General features: G+C 62.2%; 2 protein-coding genes across 2 annotated transcripts; both read right to left on the bottom strand.

The window, feature by feature from the left end:
* Positions 1-2,292: 2,292 nt before the first annotated feature.
* Positions 2,293-3,848, bottom strand: OVCA2 (OVCA2 serine hydrolase domain containing). The gene has a single exon (XM_039720582.1). The coding sequence runs from the start codon at positions 3,460-3,462 to the stop codon at positions 2,521-2,523; it is 942 nt and encodes a 313-aa protein (XP_039576516.1). The 5' UTR covers positions 3,463-3,848; the 3' UTR covers positions 2,293-2,520.
* On the bottom strand, positions 3,473-20,742 carry DPH1 (diphthamide biosynthesis 1). Its single transcript, XM_039720573.1, has 12 exons — positions 20,654-20,742; positions 19,837-19,983; positions 17,617-17,680; positions 10,259-10,380; positions 8,462-8,616; positions 7,727-7,848; positions 6,461-6,529; positions 5,595-5,751; positions 4,628-4,728; positions 4,320-4,398; positions 3,913-4,035; positions 3,473-3,614 (listed from the first exon to the last, which is right to left on the bottom strand). Exons 1-12 carry the CDS (start codon positions 20,700-20,702, stop codon positions 3,540-3,542), a joined length of 1,263 nt encoding a protein of 420 aa, XP_039576507.1. The 5' UTR covers positions 20,703-20,742; the 3' UTR covers positions 3,473-3,539.
* Between the last annotated feature and the right edge of the window lie 507 nt (positions 20,743-21,249).

Raw genomic sequence — 21,249 nt, 5'->3', positions numbered from 1 at the left:
GATGAGTAAGGCTCAAACCTGGCACGAGCCGCACCTGAGGTCACTTTTTCCAGTGCTGCCCACAGCAACCCCTACCCGTGCCTGGTGTGCTCAAGGGGGTGGCTGGCAGGGTGGCCAGTGGCAGTGACCTCGAGGTGGCAGTGGCACAGGGGGAAGGGGTGAGGGGAGAAGGGGAGAGGTGGGAGAACAGCCGGGAGTTTGCAGGGAAGCAGCAGCACCGGGAGTGTCTCTGCTCCTGCCGGGCTCCTTCCACCCTCCCCGGGACACTGGGACAGGGCTGGGGGCTCTGCTCAGCCAGGGAAGGGCAGCAAAGCTCTGCCTGGTCGAGCCCTGGACTCCATGCCCACAGCAGGCTCCTCACAAGCCCCGGCCAGGGTCCTTCCTGTCCCTGAGGTCATGCAGGTGGCTCCAGTGGCTGCACTGGGGTATGGAAAGGCACATCTGGGGACAGGGGTGACATCCCCCTGCTGAAACACCCAGGCTCCTGCTGCTGCTGCTGACACTGGTGACTGTCCCCAGGGCCCTCTTGTCCCAGGCAAGTGGCACAGCTGCCACCCAGATCCCGGGCTCACTCCATCACGCCCCTGTTCAGCCACAGCAACTGGCCCACGCTGTTTTGGGGGAAAAAATACCTCCCCTGGGCCACGGTGGGTGATGGAAAAGGGAACTCCCCAGCACGAAGCTGAGCGAGGGTGGGAGGCCATCAGCCACCCTTGTCTCCAGGTCACCTCTGCGGGCAGCCAGGCTCTGTGGCTGCATCCCAACAACAGACCTGGATCTGCGAGAGAGGCAGGGGCCAGCCGAGGGCACCTCGCCAGGAAAGGAGGGAGAGGATTCCCATGGCAAACCCCTCCGAGCCGCTTCCCTCCTCCCACCACACCGGCACCAAGCAGGACCTCCCTCAGCTGCTCGCACAGGCACCTCCTGCGGACAAAGGTCGCGTTTATCTGTGTTTATTAATTTATTTAAACCGCTACAGCAGACACCCGGCGGGAGCCATCTTTATGCGGACCCCGGGAAAGGGGCAGGAACCGCAGCTCGGGTCACCCATCCCTCCCCGAGCCACCCAGGGAGCTGCCTGCGGAGCCGGGACCGGGCTGTCACTCACCGCACCCGGGGCTTCATCCCCTTCCTTCCGTGCGCCCGGGAGCCGCCGGTGCCTCTCCGTGCGCCCGGGAGCTGCCGGTGCCTCTCCGTGCGCCCGGGAGCCGCCGGGGCTGCGGGGCCGCAGTGCGGGCACAGCGCGGCCATGGCTGCGGTGCCTCCCCCGCACCGGGAAAGCACCGGGAGCTCGGCGACAACCGAACAGCTCCCGGGGCTGCGAGCGCCGCCGCTGCCGTCCCTGCCCGGGCTGTGCTGCGTTGTCACGCTGCTCACAGCTGCAGCCCCCAAAGCCAGCCCGTGGTGTCACCGAGGGGTGCAGGGACCCCGCGGCAGCCGTGACACAGTCCACGCGAGGTGGCACAGCCAGCAGAGCCCCCCCAGCCCCGCAGGGAAACAGCAGAGCGGCTCCGGGCTGCGGGGAGCAGCCAGAGCCTCCTGCCAGCACCAGCACGGCGCTGCAGAGCCGCGATGGGGCCGAGAGCTGCTCGCTCCTGCGGCGCTGCTGTAACCCCGGGCACGGCCGGGCCCGTTCCCAGCTCACAGCACAGGGAAGGTTTCTGCAGCACAGCGTCCTGTGAGCTGACACTGCGCTGCCCTGCTGCTCAAACAGGGGGAAAATTCACTTTTTTCACCTCATTTCCCTCGTTCAACAGCTCTACACCCCCAAGGAAAGCCGTGGTTAGAGAAGCTCTGCTAGCACTCCTCTCCTCAGACTGGTGCCCAGTGCTGAGCTGGGCCGAGCTGGGCAGGACACCTGCAACTGTTACAGCAATAAAGATTTTCCTGTGCTTCTGGATAATAGAGGCACAAACAAGCTTTTCTTGTTCATGGAGGCACTTTGTGCAAGGAATATTCAACACGTGCACACCGAGCCAGCAGGCATTTCATTCCTGAAACAAACACCAGCCCTGGCACTGCCAAGGATGAGAGGGTTTTCAGGCCCAGACCAGCTGGAAGCTTGGCTTAGCAGATATTAAAAACCACGAGGTTTTGGGGTGTCAAACTGCAAGAGCTCTGAGCTCTGCAGACACTTCCTGTGGCTGAGCTGAGGAGCTCTCTTCTTGAGCAGGTGTTTGAGTCTCTGAAAGCACCTTTCCCACAGAGCAGTGTCACCCTCCTGCCCTCAACCCCCTCACTGTCACACCCCCACACCCACGTGTTACATGTCATATACAACTTTATATACATATATATATATAGACACATATATATATATATTTTATACTGATGTATGCAACAAGGCTGAAAAAAAGGGAGATAAAGAACCATTTAGGCTGGCCTGGACGAACACTGAAGCGCAGAATGTGCAGTGAGCTGTTCTCTGGTCCCTCTGGAGGCACGGAAACAGTGATCTTTCACAGGATAAGTGGCTGCACGTGGCTCACCAGAGCCCTTTTTTTATTACAGAGCCCGCTCTCACACCTCCCCAGCCTCATCGGCCTGGCCCTGCCGGGGGCAGAAGCGCTCCAGGAACTCCAGGTAGGCTTTCCTCTGCGCCGCAGCCGCGGGGATGAAGTGCCCGCCGGGGTGCGTGAGCACCACGGGCTCCACGAAGCACTGCGCCAGCTCCCTGCTCAGGGCCGCGGCGATCACGCCGTCCGTGTCGCCCACCACGTGCAGCGTGGGCAGGGCGATGGGCTCCCGGTAGAAGTGTCCGTGCGCCGGGGCGCGGCTGGCGAACGCGGCCACCAGCACGGCGAAGGCCACCGGGAAGCGCGGGTCGCCGCGGGCCCGCAGCGCGCACACCATGGCGGCCAGCGCCGCGCCCTGGCTGAAGCCCAGCAGCCCGTCGAAGGGCCCCTGCTCCCTCAGGGCCGCCGCCACGGCCGACAGAGACTCCTCCAGCCCCGCCGGAGCCGCGGCCGCTTCGCCCGCCTCGAACGTGCCGGGCCCGGAGAACCACCAGCCGCGGGGCGGGTCGTCCCCGTCGGGGTCGTCCTCAGCGCCGGCGGGCAAGCGGTGCGGCGCGTCGATGGGCACCAGCTCGGCGCGGCCGCGCAGGGCCTTGCGGAGCGCGCCGGTGCGCTGGCGGAGGCGGCGGGCGCTCTGCCGGTAGCCGTGCAGCGCCAGCAGCCGCAGCGGCCGCGCCTCCGCCATGGCGCCGCCACTTCCGCCTTCCCGCCGAAACGCGGCGCGCTGATTGGTCGGAGAGAAAAGAGCGAGGGGAGCGCCTCGGCGGGGGTGGCGCGCGCCCCCTGGCGGCGGGAGGCCGCGGGGTGTGAGGGCGGGCGGCCCCGGCGGGGCGGGCGGGACGCGACCCCCGGTGCCACCCGGCCTCGCAAGGGGCAACTCCCCGCCGGCAGCCGGGATCGGCCCTTGCGGGCAGCGGTGGTGTCGAGTTACGGGGTGAGACCCCATCCATTGCCTAGAGGGGGTCCCGGTGGCGCTCACAGCGGCGGCGCCGATGCCGGTGCCAGGGCAGCAGCGGGTGACACTCAGGAACCGGCGAGGTCCCCGGTGCTCAGCTGCTCCCCACGCTCGAGCGGGGCGGGGGGCGCGGGTGCCTTCCCCTGCAGGGAGAGGGAGGCTCAGGGGTGTCCCAGCCGGAGCCAGTCCGTGCCCAGCCCGCAGCACCCCCGAGGGAACCCCCCTTTCCCGGGAGCCGCGGGCTCGGCAGGCGCTCACCCCCACACCGGGGGAGCCGCGTGTCCCTGCCCGGGCCGGGCTGGCGCTGTCCCCGCTACTGTTCGGTGGCAACCACACCACGGGGTGGCGCTTTCGGTACGCGGCACCGCGGGCTCAGCCCGTCCCGGAGCTCTCACCGGCCCGAGGGAGCGAGCGCGGAGCCGGAGTCGCCCCGCTGCCCACCTGTGCCGGCCGCCCGCGCTGTGTGCCGCCGTGGTTCACCGTCCACGGCCCCAGCGACTGGCTGGCGTAGAAGTCCATGGGATAAGGCTGCTGCCACTCGATGTCCTGGAGAGCCACCGCGGCCTGAGGAGAGAAGCAGGGATGAGTCCCCAAGCGGTGCCCCCAGAGGGGGAGCTGGGAGAGGTCCCAGCATTCAGCTTGGTGTGCCGAGGAGGGCAAAGCTGGAGGCACTGGGAATCCCACTGGTTTCACAAAAGACTGGATATCCCAGCAGCGTGCCTGGATTGTGCACAGAGCACAGATGCAGAAGGAGGGGACACTGTCTGGGTGCAGGGACATCCCCAAGCCTGCTCTGGCGCATCACCCCAAGTCAGGACTGTCCCTCCAAAACAGAGAGGGGTGCTCACCTCATAGGGTGTCAGCAGTGGCTTGCTGAAGGCCTCTCCCCAGTCAATGGAGAGCCGGGGACAGGCTACCTGCACCCACCTGGAAGGGAAATGTCACAGTGGGGATGAGCATTTTGGGAAGAACAAGGCACAGTGAAGCCCCTCAGCAGAACCCCAGAAGGTCCTAACTGTGCCAGCACCACCCTGGTAAGGACAGCCATGCCCCTCCAGTGACAGTGACAGCAGGACAGAAGTGTCAGGGACAGCTTCAAGCGGGAATTGCACAGGGATGGGGCACCCTGGCGCTGGAGGGGGTCAGCAGCACTCACACATCCACCTCTGGGAAGAGCTTTAACTTGCTGGGGAAGATCTCAGACAGCAGCACCCGCACGTAGGGCCGGCCCAGGGCACGGAGACGTGACTCCAGGTGCTGCAGGGGGAAAAGGCACCTGGCAGGGTTAGGGTCCCCCAGTAAGCCCCCCAAGCCCTGCCCACAGCCCCTTCCTGGCCATCAAACCCTCTGTGGCTCCCTGTTCTGCCCCACGTGTTCCCTTGGCAGTCATAGGCCAGACTGTGGCCATGGCTCCGGCTTGTGCCCAGCTCTCCCCAGCACGTGCCTCAGCCTAATGAAGTAATTACTGCTCAATGACAACAATCTGTTCTCGTTAGCGGCTGCCTGCCCTGGGACACCCGCCTGTCACGGGCTGGCTGCAGCCAGGGCTTGCAGGAGGAGGAGAGGGGCCAGAGATGTCCTTGTCCTCCAGAGCCAGCACTAATCGCCCCCTGCCCAGCCAGCCCCAGCCATGCCCGTGCCCTGCTTGCTGAGGAAGAGCAGCTGCTGGGACCTTGCTGCTCTGCTCTGCCTCAAATCTCACCTGTGGCTACCCCAGCATTCCTGGGTGTGAGCAGGGCCACCATGCTCAGGGGGCAGAACTCTGCAGTCCCGCTCCCCTCTCGCAGCCGGGGCGCAGACAGCGCCAGCACGGCAGCTGAGCAGGGATGCTGAACCTGATCGGAAGTTCATCCAATTAAAACAAACCCAGCCAATTAATTGCCGAGCTGTCTGGGTGGGGGGGGAGGTTCTCCAAGACTGGCCAGCTCTCCCCAGGAACGGGTTTAATGAGCCCTTGTCCAGCCTCCCTCATCTGCTGCTAATTGCCCACGCAGACCGGGGCCAGTGGCCACTGATGGGCTGCCAGCGGTGCCACATCCACCCTCACCCTGGCAGCCACGGTGCCATCCCTCACCAGTCCTCTCCCCCACCCAAGAGCAGGACACTGGGGAGGGGGCTGGTACCTGCAGGATGCTGGGGGAGCCCTGGCGTCCCAGCGTGCCCAGGATGAGTCCCCAGCAGCGGGCAGAGCTGGCGGCGCGGATGGCGTCCTGCCGGGCGCGGTGCAGGCGCTCGTGGCTGTAGTGCTCCTGCGAGAACACTTTGCTGTAGGGATCGTACCTGCAAAGCACAGCCAGGCTCACACGGGCTCCATCACCTGCCCTCCTCCCAGCGATGCCCGTCCCTCATTAGCGCTAATTGCTTCCCACAGCATCTGTCCTCCCGGCTGATGTAGGACCCAGCCGGCTCGTTAGGGGACAAGGACAGGGATAGGGACAAGTGTCCCACCACAGCACCCCAACACCCAGCAGAGCCTCGGCTCCGTGCTCAGCTTCATACTCAGCTCCCCCCCATCCCGGCTCATCAATTATGAAGAATTCTTTGATTTGTTGCTTTGTTTGACGAGGAGAATTTTAATCAAATCCCACTCGGGTTTCGGCAGCTTCACCAGCGCCATAAACCTGACGTGCGCCTCCCGTTTGTAACAAACGACCTACTAGGAAATTCAGATTCCTCCAAATGGGCCCAGCCTTTCACTCCTGATATTTCATCTGCTTTCAGCGGCCTCATCATCGCGCTTTATGGCCTCTGCCTGCAGCAGCCGTGCTTTAATGGCTGCACCTCCACGAGCTTTCACAGGTACTTGTCAAAATGTTTATATTCAGCCGGAGTAAATGGCTGGTGTTCATCTCCCCCAAGCATCTCCTCACCCACCCCGTGGCCTCTCACCTGCCCATGCCCGCTGCTGGCAGCTGCCTGCCCAGCCCTGGGGGGCACATGGGGACAGATGGGGTGGTCCCCACCATGGGATTGGAGTGGGTGCCCGTACCTGTACGCAGGTATCCCTGGGTTGGCAATCATGATGGACTCCAGGTGGAAGCGCCCGTCGCCCAAATACCTGCCGAGAGGGAAGGGAGAGCTATGGCACTGAGAAACAGCAGCACCCATCCACGTGTCCACTGGTTTCCCAAACTGCAGCACAGTGGAGATGCCAGGAATTCGAGCTCCTGTGCTGGGACCCAGGGGCAGCAGGCACAGCCAGGGCTCCCTGGCATGGCAGGGCTGGAGAGGCAGCCATGCTCGGAGCAAGGAGGGGTGCTCACACCAGCACGGGGTGGCTGGGAGCTGCTCCATCTCAATGGCTGGTTCTAGACGTTGCTGCTTCCATTTCTAATCGGATTTCCAGTCAGCAATTACATTTCAAAGCCTTTCATTCAGCTGCCCTAATGGAGTGAGGGCCTGGAAAATGAATTCAGACGTAAAACTTGACTAGATTTTGCCCTTAATTGGAGAATGACATTTTGGGAGATCAAAGCTAATTTGTCTGCAAAAGTTAGCCCCAGAGACGGTGCAAAGAAGAAAATAATAATGCAGGGAGGACGCAGGTAAGGCCGAGTGCACCTGCGCGGGCTGGTACCGCACTGCCGCTCCTGTGCCAGCTGCAAGGACCCACGCTCACCAATGCAGTGCCAGCCTGGCTGCCCCTGCCCGCTCCTGATGTCCTTGGAGAGACAGAAAGTGGCTCAGGATGAACCCAGAGCTCTCACTGCCCCTGTGTCCAGCAATCTGGAGCCCAGCTCCCTGCATGGCTGTGCTTGGAAAGGCACTGCTGCTGTTGGCTCCCAGCAGCGTGGGCAAGAAGGAGCTCAGCAGGGCCCAAACCCACACCTGGGCTCCCCGGCTCCCCCCAAGGGTGGGGTCCTTGTATTTATTTATTCTGCAGCACACTGTATTCACAGTACATTAAGCATTTCCATTACCTAAAATAATTAGGTGATAGGAAGCGAAGTGCTCCCTCTAATTTGCTGTCCTTAAATAAAATTAATGTTGCTGTGATGTTGGGCCCCGGCCATTTGTCTTTTCCAATTATCCACCCGCCCTTCCATCTATTATCTATTCTGATATACGACTCAATTATTTCCTCCATGCTACAAGCACACGCCACTTAAAGCAGCGTGAGGAGCTGAAGGGGGCCCATCCCAGCCCGTGGATAGCCCTAACCACCCCCTAAAATTGCACAAAACCAGGCAAGGGGTGCAGGAAGGATGGCCAGTCTGGGCCAGGCAGCAGGGTGCTGAAGGACCCTGGTACTTACACAATGGCATCCGTGTCCTGAGCGAGCCGGGGTGACGTACAGCCCAGGATCTCTCCTGGGGACAGTGGCTTACACTGGGGCACACACACCTTGTACTGGGAGCGCAGCTCCTGGGCCACTGCCTGTGGGAGACGTGGGGTCAGCACAGACAGGCCATGGCACAAAGGGTGGCTAAGGACCCTTGGGGACACCCCAACCCTGGCAGTCCCAGCTGTCGTGACCCGGTGGAGGGGAACCAGCCCGCTGGGGGGTGGCACCAGGAACAGCCCCGCGCAGCCGGGGGTGCTCAGCGAGGCTCGACCAACATATCAATTAAAAGACAAGGGAAAAGGCCTAACGCTTGGATAGCCCCGTGTTTTGATAGACACGGCTCAAGAGGCTCATTCATCTCCTCCCCTCCTGCCCAGCAGGCCGTTCAGGGGCAGACAGACAGAGCTTCCCCGGCCGCTGCCGGCACTGCATCAAAATGCCAAGTGCTCCACCGCCTGCCCTGACATTTCCAGAGCAGCTCCCGGGGGAGCTGGGGAGGGGTGCCGCCATGAAACATTGATCAGAGTTATTATAAAGTACTTGATCAACGTTATGGCAGCACCACATTATTGCAGCGACTCGTCAGAGGGGAACCAGCTCCACCAGCACCCCGGGGCAGCCGCTCCCGCCGTGGGGCTGGGACGGGGAAGGGCTGAGCCAGAGGAAAACTCAGGGGGAGACAAAAACCAGGGATTTCCATCTCACCTGCACCGTGGAGACGAACTGGATGGTGCTGACCAGAGCCAGGGAGGTGCCTGCTGTGAAGTTGAAGCGAATGGTCTCAAGAAAATGGGATGCATCGATCTTTATGTCCACGAACACATAGAGCATCTTCAGCCCCTGGGTGGAGTCGATGGGAACTGGTGACAGGAAGAGACAGGGTCTGAGTGTGGGGCACACCCGGGGCTCCAGCGAGTCCCAGGCTGTTGCTGCCTGCAGCTGGGGGATGAAGCATGTTGGTGGGGCTCCCTGTGCCCCAAACTGCCCTGGCATAGGCAGGGTGGGCTGTGCCACCCCTCTGCCTGTGCTGGTGCCCAGGGCAGGGGGTGCAGAAGGGAGCCACAGAGAGCACCCGCTCGTTTCTCTCCAGATAATGGCAGCCTGGGGAATCAATGAACACAAATCTAATTACCCCTGGTGCTAAGAAGCCTTTGTCACCACGATTAAGTGAATAATTAAAGTACACAGAGTCCACATCGATCCACAGCTCCATGTTCACTTCCCATTTTGGTGCTCTTTGCCTGATCACAATTAAGTGCAAATTACTCCCTCCTGCGGGGCACGTGGGGCTGGGAGGGAGCAGGAAGCATCGTGTGCCTCACCACTGTGGGCAGCTCAAAAGGAGCCCAGCATCCTCACAGCAGCCCGTGGGTAACCCAGGGTGCCCTGTGACCCACCCAACCCACAGCAGGCAAGGGACACGAGGCCACGGGCAGCAGATGGCAGCTGCTCTGGTGACAGTCAGCCTGGCAGTGCCTGCCTGTCCCTGCAGGGAGCAGCTCCAGCTGATGTGACTCCCATTCCCTGGAGCAGCCTGATGGATACAGCCCCTTCCTCCCCTTCCTGCTGTTCATTCATGAGCAGCAGGCTACAAAGCAGGAGTTTTATACTCCCTGTTGCAGTGGTGCCCATAACCCTCCTTCCTTAACAAAGCACCTAGCACACATATTTATCACCACGAACGCTCACACCGACGTGGCTTTCAGGACAGAGTTCTCAACTGGGGAGTCAGTATTTCACACAGAGCCTGATGCAATTCTTCAAACCCATTTATAGGGCCCCATAAACGTCCAGGAGGGCTGCCAGGTGCTGGGAGCGTGGCAGCAGCAGGGATGCACACACCTCCTACTCACTATGGCAATTCTGCAGATCCACCTTAAAACCCAGAGCGTCTTATTGTTATTTTTGGGCTGATTCCATCCTGGGTGGACTTCAAAGTTAGCAGCATCTGGGACAGCAGCGCAGTTTCCATGGCAACTGGATCCAGAGTACTGTCCGCCTGGGGAGCACACAGCCTCCTCCTCCTCCTCCCTTCCCCGCCCAGCCTGCACTGTACCCACAACGCTGCCTTTCCTGGCCCCGGGGCAAGCTGGACCCCCAGGCCCTTGCTCTCCTCTGCCACCATTCCCTTTGTCATCACTCCACAGAGGCCAGGTGGGGAGCAGCAGCAGCCTCACCCCCTGGGCCAGCGGGGCCCTGCCAAGCCATGGCCTTGCTGCTCTGCTCCCAGGGACACAGCTGGATCCGTGTGCTGCTGCAGCAGCCCAGCAGGATGAGCACGCCCTGCTGCACCCAAAATCCTGCCCGTGAGCAGCCACCCAGCCAGCCTGGCCCCATCCAAAGCCAGAGAGCAGAAAGCCCTTTGGGAAGGGATTAGCCCCTGGCACTAAGTCTCCGAGCTGGCGTCCAGAGGCGTGTAGAGTTACTTGGTGTGGCACAGTAGCAGCAGAACATCCTCCACGGTGCCACCCCAGCAGCACCCCGGGACTCGGTGTCACCTACTCAGGCAACTGTGTCCATAGTGCACCAGGAAGTCAGCGCCCAGGGCCCGGGCCGTGTAGTCATCCACGCAGCAGGCGCCGTAGGTCACGTCCCCCATCACCACTGCCTCTGCATCCGTGAATCTGTGGGGAGGCACAGCACTCAGGGTCACCGCCGCGTCACCACAGCCCCAGAATGTCACCACGGGGGGACCCCGCGCTGCCACCGAGCCACGCGCCGAAGAGGACAAGCACTGGCTACTCTCCGAGATGTCAACATGATTAAGCTGGAGAGCGGTAATCCGCCTCTTCAATTGGGTAAAGCTGTTTGCAATTCAGCGGATTATCCACTCATCAAACAATACGCTGCCAGATTCCTAATGCTCCAGCGGGGAGAGCAGCAGAGGGAGACCCGGCACAGCGTGGTGCCACCGCTTCCACCAGCCAGCCCTGGGGACTGCAGCCACCAGGATGGGCAGAACAGCTGTCCTGGCATCTCTTGTGGTGCCAGCCAAGCCACCATCAGCCCGTGGCTGGGCACTGTGTGAGCTGGTGAATCCAATCTGCACCAGGCTGTGTCAGCCCTGCATGCCAGTTTGGCCAAGGTGGGTGACCTCTACAAGAGCTGGTGCTTAAGTGGCACTCAGCAAGAGAAAGCACCAAACCACCACTGGTGCTGTCCCCTACCCCCAGTGCTCCAGTCCAAGCACCTGCCAGCTTGTGGGTGAAGGGGCACACACCAGCCCGAGCAGCAAAGCCAGGGCTCTGGCATGATTCAGAGGCACCACCTTTGTGGGTATTTATTGCACCATTTTGGGGGATTATTAGCTTGGCTACCTTCCCAGGGAGCTGCCGCAGCAGGATGAGAGGCAGGTATCACAACGACAAAGCCCCGTGCCTGGAGGGGCTGCTTAAACCAGATGCTAATTCCTCATTTAATTGAGGCCTGCTGTAGCTCGGTGCCAGCAGGGTCTCCCCTGCTGCTGGCACCGGGGACCAGGGAAGGAGGGGGCCCTGGCACAGCGTCACCCCCTGCAGCACCCATGGCTGGCTGGGGGCCAGGGCCAGGCAGGGAGCGTTACGTCGGCGGCAAGAATAGAAATGGTGGGCAGAGCTGGGCAGATGGCAGAAGGTGGAGAAATGGCGGAGCGTGCTGAATATTAACAGCTCCGGCCCATCCGTCAGCGCCCGGGGAGGGGGACAGGGGAGCAGCAGTGCTGGAGTGTCCCCGAGGAGGGGGCACAGCCATCCTCCCCTCTGAGTCCAGCCTGGGCAGCTCCCACTGCACAAGGGTTAGGGACGCAGCTGGGCAACGTCAGAAGATGGGCAGGATCCTGCCAGCACCCAAATCCCGCCATTCCTCACGGCCAGCGTGGCCTGCATGGGAGCATGGCTCCTCCACTGCCCACGTGGTCACACCGTGGGGCTGGGGGCTGCCAGGGAAGGTTCCAGAAGGCTCTTCCCACCCTTCCGAACCCCCAGCCCCCTCCTCTAATGAGAGGTGATGAGATGAACATGAATCAGACTCCACACATCTCAGCAAAAGTGGAAAATTATTCAGCTCCTTAAGATTCAGGATGGGGAGGTCTGACTCAGAGCGGCAGCCAGCGCCGCTTAATTTTTTATAGATTAAAATGTATGCAAATTGGCCCAAACCCCAGAGAAAGTCCCTGGGGGTGAAGAGCAAGAAAGTGAAATAGCAGCAGTGGAAGGAGGAGGGCAGAGGTGCCTGTGGCCCTGCCCGGTGTGTGGGGCTGCAGCTGGGCAGGGAGAGGTGAGGCTGAGCCCTGTGCTGGCCACGGGCAAGATTCCTCCTCTGGCTGCAGGGAGTGGAGTCACAGGTGAGCACAGAGGCCACGGGATGGTGCCTGGTGAGGAGGGACCCAACGGTGCTGGCAAGGCCAGGAGCCTGGTGGTGCTGCAGGAGAGGCTCCAGGATGGCACACACCAGGATCACCCGCTCCGGCTGGGCTGGACAATCGAGCGGAGCCGTAATCATCTCCAGAGACAAATCAAAGGCAGGCACCAGGGCCTCCCCTTGATGTTTTAATCAGTTCAGTGTCGCCAGAGTCTTTCATCAAACTACAGAGGAAGGAAATGTCAATTAGCAGCCACCTGCCTCCAACACAGGCTGGGGAGCTGCTTGCCAACCAGCCCGGACCAGGACGTGGGCAAGGGGCAGCCAAGGCAGCATCCTTGTCAGTTTTGTGTCCCTGGAAGTTGTCACAGCCACGGATAGGTCCCAGCAGCGTGCTGGCAGTGGTGACAGGGATGTCCCCACCCAGTGCTGAGACGCTCATTACAGCTGGGAGCTCATGAATATTGAACACGTGGGGAGGTTATTCATCTTTTACGTCCCGCAAACCCCGGCTCATTCTGAAAAACCGCCTGGCCTTAGCATTTTTCTCATCTCCCCCTAATTCATTATCTGCTCCTTTAAACAGATGGTTCCCAAAATCCCATTTATAAAGTGCCATGCTCAGCACTGGCAGGATGTGCCCCAGGGCAGGCCAGGTCCCGGCCCCGATCCCAGCTGGGACCCCCAAGCCCTCCCAGCCCTGCTCCTCGGTGCAGGATGGAGGCAGCAGCAATCCAGGGACAAGTTTTGGGGCTGAAAACGCTGGGTCAGAGACATGCACACATGGGGCCTGCATGTCTCCAAGCATGGGGTAGCCAGTCCCTGTCACCTGAGCACAAGCACTTGGCTGGAGCAGCCCTGATTTATCCCAGCCCCTCGAAAAATGAATGAGAGCATTTGCTGCTGGCAGGAGCGCGAGGTCCCTTGGCAGTGTGTGAATGATACAGTGCTGGTCCTCAAGCCATGAGGCAGAGCTGCTCTCACAGCAGGGACGAGTCCTCAGCCCCTGTGGGGAGGGGATTGAGGGGACTGGGCTGAGAGTGGCCAGTCCTGGCACCCCTGTGCTATGGGAGGATGCAGCCAGCACCGGGATGCCAGGGTGCCTGCATGACAGGGACACAGTGCAGACTGCCCCTTGCCTCACAGCCACCTGCCTCACCCCCATGTGGCCTTTCAAACACCCCACAACCACCCCATAATCACCCCACAAACTCCACCCCAGTGCCTGCCTTGTGCCCTGTGCCCAGCGTGTCCCAGGACACCCGTGGCTGCTGCTGTCCTGGGCTGTGGGGGCTGAGCCCAGCCCTGGCTGAGAGAACAGTGCACTTAATTAGCAGAGAAGCCCATCACCAAGCCCCATTACCAGATTCCCAACTTCATTAGCACAGGAAGGCTGCACATAATTAAAATAATGAGTTTGCGATTTTATTGCAATTGGTGCTGGAAGAGCCCGGCTGCAGCTGGGCAAGGATGGAGCCCCACAGAGCTGCTGCAAGTGGGGCATGATGGGGAGAGGTGGGTGTCCCCACAGCCCCCAGGAGGAACCATTCCAGCTGGGTCCCCTCCCCTGAGGGGACTTCCCACTCTGTCCTCTCTACAGGTGGCAGGGCAAACATCACCTCCCAAGGGGCATGTCCCAGGGCACCCCAGCTTTGCTGGTCCTGTAGCAGCAAAAAAACCTCAAAATAAGGCAAACCAAGGGTCAGTCACCCCAGCTTTGCTGGTCCTGTAGCAGCAAAAAAAACCCCCAAAATAAGGCAAACCAAGGGTCAGTGCATGTTGGCTGTAAAGGCACCGTGACCATCCCGTGTCTGTATGGTGCCTGTCCCCTCTGTGGGATACAATGAGGTGGCATGGGGCACTGGTGGTGGGCACCACACCTGTGCTGGCACACCCCAGCCCTGGGAGGTGACAGCCCTATAGACCCGGCCCAATCCCCCTGGCACAGCCACCACCCGGGCAGAAGGTTTTGAACATCTCCAATGAAGTGAGAACTTCATTCCTCTAATGATGCTGTTGTGTGGTTAATGACAGTGATTAAATTCCCCTGCTCAGCGTGCACCCGCTGCCAGAGCCTCCAGGTTGTGCTGAAAAGGACGAGGGAAGAAGGGAAGGCAGTGCTGGCCACGGCACTGTGCAGCTGAGGCCAGATCCTGATCTCTGTTAGTGTCTCAGGGTGGCCTTTTGGGACCTCCTGGTGATGCTGCCAGCTTCATCACAGCATTCAGTCCCACACTGCTCAGTGCCACATGGCAGACCTGCCTGGCCAAGGGACCTGGCACCTGCTGGCACTGGGAACCTGCTGGGCACACCAGCCACGGCACTGTGGGGCACACTATCCATCAGGGCCTCTTTTGTCCTGGCCATAGTGGGGCATTTCAAGCTCTGCCACAGCTGTTGGGCTGTGCACACAGATGTTTAACTCTTTATTACTCAACCAGCACCCGCTGTCACTCCAAAAGTCCCTGTCTGCTCCTGAGTCACCAGGATGAGACTAGAATGGTCTGTGCACCTCCAGCACCACCTCTCATGGATCTTCAAAAGCCACCTGGGAGTTGGGAGGTGTTTAAAAAGGTGTTTAAAAGCCACTGGGAGTTGGGAACTTGTGGCAGGGCAGCCTCTGCAGGCATCAGGACACCCCTGGGCCCCCCTGCCACTGCCCATCCCCGCCACCAAGCCTGGGCTGATTAGCAGGAGCCTCTCACCCCGGCGCGGCACAGGAAGACAGAGGGATTAGCAGCTGCCAAGCCCGACAGCCGACTTTATTAACACGGAATCAAAAGCCCAGCTGAGAGCCCAGCTGATCCGCCTGCTCCAGCCCTGGCAGGGAGGGGAGCAGGGGTCCCGCTCCAGGCTGCACAGCCCCCACAGCCCCCAGCTGCACGCTGGTGGCACAGGGGGACACGGCTGTCACCTCCCCGGCATGACAGCGGGTGGGCTGGGGGGCTGCCCCTCCCCGAGCTGTGGTCCGAGCTCCCCCCACGCGCTCTCCACGCTGCCGCCCCCCCAGCACGAGTTGCTCCTGCCGAATTACATCAGCCGTGACAAATGGAGCCAATTTGGAAGGTGCCGCGGGAGTGTCGTGATGTGGCGCCGGCAGCGCGCGGACCCCGGCCCCGACACCCCCCCAGTGCAGCCCGGCACAGCTTTGACAATGACAAACCTATTAACGGTAATTAACTGGCCTCACAGCGGTCAGTGCTCCGAGTGTGCTCTCGCTTTCAAAGGCTCCAGGCTGAGAACCCCACCGGCCTTTCCGGCTGCGATGCTTCGGCTACATCTTCATCCCCGCAGCCCCTCGGGGCTCGGCCAGCGCCAGCAATGCTGGGAAGCTCAGACAGGCCCCACCTGGCCTCCCCACTCCCCTCTTTACTCCACGGAGCTCCCCGGGGGCCTGCTCGCTCCCACACGGCAGTGAGGGACGTGGTGACACTGCCATCCCACTGCACGGGGACAGACAGACGCAGGGTGAGCACCGTGTCCCCTCGAGCTGCCTGCGAGGTGGGGGAGTGAGCCACATCCCCCTCTCGGCTCTCCCAGCACCACCAGGCCACGGCACAAACACTCCATTAAAAGGCAGCTCCAGCAGAAGGGATAAATATTCCGTCTGAGTGGCAGCTGACACGGCTCCAGTTCGACCAAAACACACAGGGGTGGGCACTGTCACCCCAGGGCCACCAGCCCCGGGCATGGCTCTGCAGCAGAGAATGCAGGGGAGGGGGAACTCACCCCCCAAACTCCCACCAGCAAGGACGGGGCAGGAGGCTGTGGGGATGGGCTGGGAAAGGGGCTGCTCGCTGAGCAATGCCCCCAGTGGGCACACAGGTATTCCTGTCACGCTCAGCCCTCACATCCTCTCTGTCACCAGGAGGAAGGGGACACCAGCCCAGGGCTGATAGTACCCCAAGCCCCTTCCCCAGCCTGGTGACAGCAGGCAGAGCACACGGCTGCAGCGATTCCTGTCACGTTGGAGGCTCATCCGGCCCCAGCACTGGGTGAGGAGGGCCAGCAGGAGCGGGTGGCCGAGCTTCCACTCCACATTAATGCTGGCCATGAATATTAATAGCAGGAAGAGGCAGGAACTAACGAGGCCACCTGCCGATTCACACCTCACCTCCAGCAGTGTGGCTGGGTCCCCAGTGTGTCCCCAAGAGAGTGGACACAGGGCTGGGCTCATCCTGCCCACAGCCACTATCCTCTGGCTGGCAGTGCTGGTACCCAGCACAGCCACAGCCCCAGCCAGGATGACAGATGGCACCCAGTGCTCCCAGTAAGGGAGGGGCAGTGGGGTGTCTGGGTGCTGCATGGTGGCAGTGAGGGAAGGACACAGCCCTCCTGCTCAGCCTTGAAGCCATCCCACATCCAAACACCATCCCCATCAGTGCCCCCACATCCCCTCCCTTGGCTGGGCACCTCCACCCACGCAGCACCCCTCACCAGCCCAGCAAGGATGCCAGCACCCCAGAATCCAGCGGCACCCTGGCATTCAGCACCCTGGAATCCACCATCCACCGGGAAGTGGGGCTTAAGGTTTCATTCAGATAAAAGAGCCCCTTAATCCGCTGCCTTTGAAGTCGGAGACATGAAAGCGGCTGGGTGCCAGAGCCGAGAGGAGGCAGCTCCACTTAAAGGGACAAACCCACGCAGAGCTGCCCACACTCACACCCACCCCCTGCCCCCCTGCCCGCGCCCACCTTCCCACCGAGTGTGGGGCTGCCGTGGGGGAGACGATGGCAGTGTGGGGACAAAGCCTGCGGGCACGGCTGCCTTCCCACCCAGCACGGCAGCGGCCTCGGCAAGGCAGCTGCTAATGAGTGCCACGACCCCGATGGCAGACGAGGCACGAAGTGCTATTAGCACTAATTCATTGTGCTAAAACAGAGAGGGGCTGCGGAGGGGGCTGCGCTGGGTGTGGAGGAAGGCAGACGCTCTCAGCAGGGAAGAGATCATGGCCGATTTCTGCAAGGTGCCTGCATCCCCTGTCACTGCACAGCCCAGCTCCTCTCCAGCGACACAGAAAAATCACGAGAGGAGCCGTGGCGAAGGGGTCACCCAGCAGGAGCCACCCTTGCCGTGCCATCACCGTGGCCTCAAGCCTCCCCAGCCGCAGCGAGGCTGCCCCTGCCCATCCCCGTGGCTGCAGGGGCAGTTCGGGGCTGGGAGGAGGAGGCTGTGTCCCTGCCGCAGCGCTGGCCCCGCTGCCGGCCCTCCCCCGGCACCGGGCTGGCGTCAGCCCGTCGTTAACACGGCTGCTCCCGGCTCCAGCACCCCTGCGGGGCCCGGCATGCCGAGCCTGTCAGCAGAGAGGGGAGGAGAAGCCGAGCAGCGAGGGCTGGGCTGGCACCGGGGCGGTCCCTGTCCCCAGGGCTGGCAGCAGCTCGCTGTGACTGCCCGGCTGTGCCCAGCCAGGTCGTGGCCCCAGCCACAGCTCCTCCTTCCTGCCCGGTGGCCAAGCCAGCCCCAGCAGTAGCCCCCATGCCCTGGCCAGCCCCGGAGCCCCCAGGGAACAGCAGTGCTCTTACCTCTCAATGATGTCAGCGATGGTGCAGGCGAACATGAGGAGCCCTTCTGGCATCTGCAGGGCCACTGGGAAGAGAAACAGCCACGGGGTTAGGAGGGGCTGGAAGGGACATCTTGAAGTGGGGAGCAGCTCAAGGTACAGCCACAAAGCACCCTCCCCAAAGCAGGCAGGTGTTGGCCAAAAATCTGGGTGGCCCTGGCAGCTGGGGTGCAGACTGTCCTGCCCTGGGCCACCTCCACTCTCCCTGTGCACACACCTCATCCCTCTCTGAACCCGCTGACACTGCTGGTCTCTTCCACTTCTCACAGTAATGACTTCCACATTTTAATTATGTGCTGCACAGCAAAAGGTACTTTCTTCTGTTTATTTTAAACCTGCTCCTAATAATGTAAACGTGTGCCCCTGGTTCTCCTGGTACAAGAAAGAGTGAATAATCATCCCCTGTTCAGCCTCTCCACATCATTCACAATTCTACATCCCTATCATATCCCCTTTCGTTCACCTCTTTTCCAGCTAAAGGATCTAAACCTATTTAATCTCTCCTCATACAGAAGCTGCTCCAAACCTTTGATCATCCTCAGTGCCCTTCTCCACACCTCCCTCGCAGCTTCTCTCTCCATTTCAGGAGGGTGGCCAGCAACAGCCGCAGCATTGTGCCTTGCAGGAATTTATTCAACAACAAATTGCATCTCCTCATTTGCTCCCTCCTCGCAGAACAATCAGAACAATCCCTCTTCCTCCAAAGGCCAGCAAACTGCCCAGTGCCTGGAGTTCAGCCAGGAGCCCCCAGGGGTGGTGGGGAGGAGCAGGGACCATGATGGAGGAGATAAATGGAGGAGGCCCCATTAATCCTGTTGTTGTTTCACATCCCAAACCCACTAAGACATCCCAGTTTCCATGCTATCTATCCAAACACTCTCTCCAGATTCCCCTCCAACAAAATCCCCACGCTTCCAGGCCCAGCCCACTGGAGCTGTGTAAAGGCCTGGCTCAAATTAGGCTGATCCCACCCTGTTCCAACCTGCAGGGCCCCAGGAAAGCTGCACGTGCTCTGCCAGCCCTTGGGGGATCCACCTGGCAGGGATCCCCCCTGAGCCCATTTTGGCCCATTTGGGGCTGCCCTCCACCCCAGATCTGCAAACAGCAGATTGGCAGGAGGCAGCTGTGTCTCTCTGCACTTCCACAGCACAATGGGGAAAGGGGGTGCTCCCCAGGCCCCCCAAACCCCCCGGCAGGCCGGGCACAGGCAGGGCTGGCTGCAGCCCTGTGGGAGGCTGCGTTCCCCCAGCAACGAGCCCCTGGCTGCTCTCTGCACACGCGGATTTTCAAATCCCAGCACGGCTGGCTGCCTGATGGGCTCCGCTCCCAGCTCTCGCAAGCCTAAATCCCAGCCGCATATTTACATTTAATTAGGAGGTGCCAAGCAGCAAAAAACACAGCGAGGAAAGGCGGAGCAGCAGGGCTGGGCCTGACGGGACACGCCCAGCCCCGGCTCGCCGCCCGCAGCCGGGATGGGCCGGGAGCCCCACACCCTCCGGCACGGAGCCGGGAGCAGCTCCGCTTCCAGAACATCCCCGCGACGCCTGCCAGCCCTGCCAGCCCTGCGGCAGCGGGCACAGACATTCCCGGGGGGATAGAAAGCGTTTCAAATCCGGCTGTGCCGCACAGCCCCTGTGTGCAGGAGAAGCCAGGGAGGGGACACTGGTGACACCCAGGGATGGGGGAGGCTCCGAGCCCTGTGCCTGATCACACACTGCTCAGTGGGAGGCACAGGGAAAGCCCTGGCACCACTCCTGAAGCCTCCACAAACATTCCCTGCCCCTCTGGGGGTGCACAACCCTGTGAGCAGCAGGGCCCAGCTCCCTGGCAGCCCCCCCGGTGCCCGCTGTTGTGGGGCTCCCCCTTGCCAGCCCCAGCAGCGTGTCAGGAAAGTGCAGGGAGAGAGGAGAGAGGCAGGAGGAGCACAGCAGGGCCCTGGCCAGCATCCCAGACACATCTCCAGGCTGACAGGTCCACGCAGCTCAACCTGTCCTGTCCAATGTGATTATAATCCAGAGCTACAGATCTATTAACCCCCCTGGAGAGGAGCAGAGCTCGCCAGCACCGAGCCCAAACCCACCGGGGGCACAGCAGCAGCTCAGCCCCAGCCTCCCCTGCCCCACGGGGGGGTGAACAGCACAACCCAGCCCCAAACCCGCTCAGCCCCCGGGGCAGCGCTCACCCTTCCTGGCCCCAGCCTGCCGGATGCGCCAGATCGTCTTGGGGATCTCGAAGTTGTAGTTGGGCGGCAGGGCCGCCGCGGCCTCCCGCAGCTCGGCGCTGCCCAGGATCTCCTCGGGGATGGGCTGGGCCACCCGGCGGGCTCGGGCTGCGGGACAAAGCGGGCAGGGCTGTTTCTCTTCCCACGGGAGGCGGCGCGGCCACCGCAGCCGGGCTGTCCCCTCGGGTCACACCCCCAGGGGGCAGCGGGGAAGAGGGTCCTGCCCCGCAGGCTGGGGGCGGATCGCTAGCGATTTTTGGGGAATAAAGCGGTTTTTTAGCCCAGAGAGCACCGCGGTAAGGATGTGAAACGCTGTGCGCGCAGCTGGCTGTCCCCACAGCGAGGTGACAGCCCCTCGGCCAGCACCCCGGTGACACCCTAATGCCCCCCCGTTCCCCAGCGAGGGGATCCCGTTATCCCAGCGGGAAAGAGCCGCCCAGCGCCCGCGATCCATCCCCGGGAGCCTCATCCTGCAGCCGCCCCCCGACAGCAGCCGCCCCCCTACATCTCGGCGATGCCAGAGTGCAGCGGGGGAGTGACAGCAGGGGGATTATTCACTATTTCCAGCCCAACACCGGCACTCACGAGCCACCAAACCCTCCCCGCACGGCCCACGGGACAACCGACAAAGGGCCAGCTGGGCCGGCCCGGCGGCGGGGGTGGCCGGGCCGGCGGAGGAGCCACCTCCCGCCGCCGGCCGGGCCTCCCCCGTCGAGGCGAGCAGCACAGCGGGCGGTAGCGGCACCGGGAGCCCCGCGCGGAGCCGCTCCCAGCCCACCTTTGGCGGGCACCGGGGCCGCGCTCCCGGCGCGCACGGGGGCCGCCATGGCTGTGGCGCACGCGGCGGCGGCAGGCAGCGCCAAGCGATCCCCGCGCAAGGCCGGAGCAGCCGCCGGCCGAGAGATCGAGCCCGGGCGCGCACCGGGCGGGCCCCGACGGGACGGGCGGGCGGCGGGGACCGAGCGCTCTCGCCGCGCTCCCGGCGGGGCACTGGGAGCGCGGCGGGGCGTGACAGGCGCTGCGGTGGCGGGGCTGCCCGCCCTTCACGTCGGGGATGTGGTCCCGCCGCTCGCCTCGCGGTGCTGACAGTGTCAGGGTTAACGGCCCGAACGTTAACGCGGGGACGGGGCGGGGGCGCCGGGGACGCTGTCACGGTGACGGGTCCGTGTGTGTCCCCAGCACGACGTGTGAACCATGAGGCAAGGGGGACCCGAGGGTAATGGGGACCCCCTGGAGACACCGGGAGTCCCGACGGTGCAGTGGGGACAGCAGCGCTCCCGGTGCAGTAACGGGACCCTCGGTGGGACGGAGGGAAGTAGGCAAGAAGGACCCTGGAGAGGCAGGAGGGACAGTCCGGGGTCAGCGGGGACCTCC

The sequence above is a fragment of the Passer montanus genome, unplaced genomic scaffold (assembly GCF_014805655.1).
Source record: "Passer montanus isolate IOZ18808 unplaced genomic scaffold, ASM1480565v1 scaffold44, whole genome shotgun sequence".
NCBI classification, from domain to species: domain Eukaryota; kingdom Metazoa; phylum Chordata; class Aves; order Passeriformes; family Passeridae; genus Passer; species Passer montanus.
The sequence above is the reverse complement of the archived record's forward strand: the minus strand, read 5'-3'. Positions and strand labels throughout refer to the sequence as shown.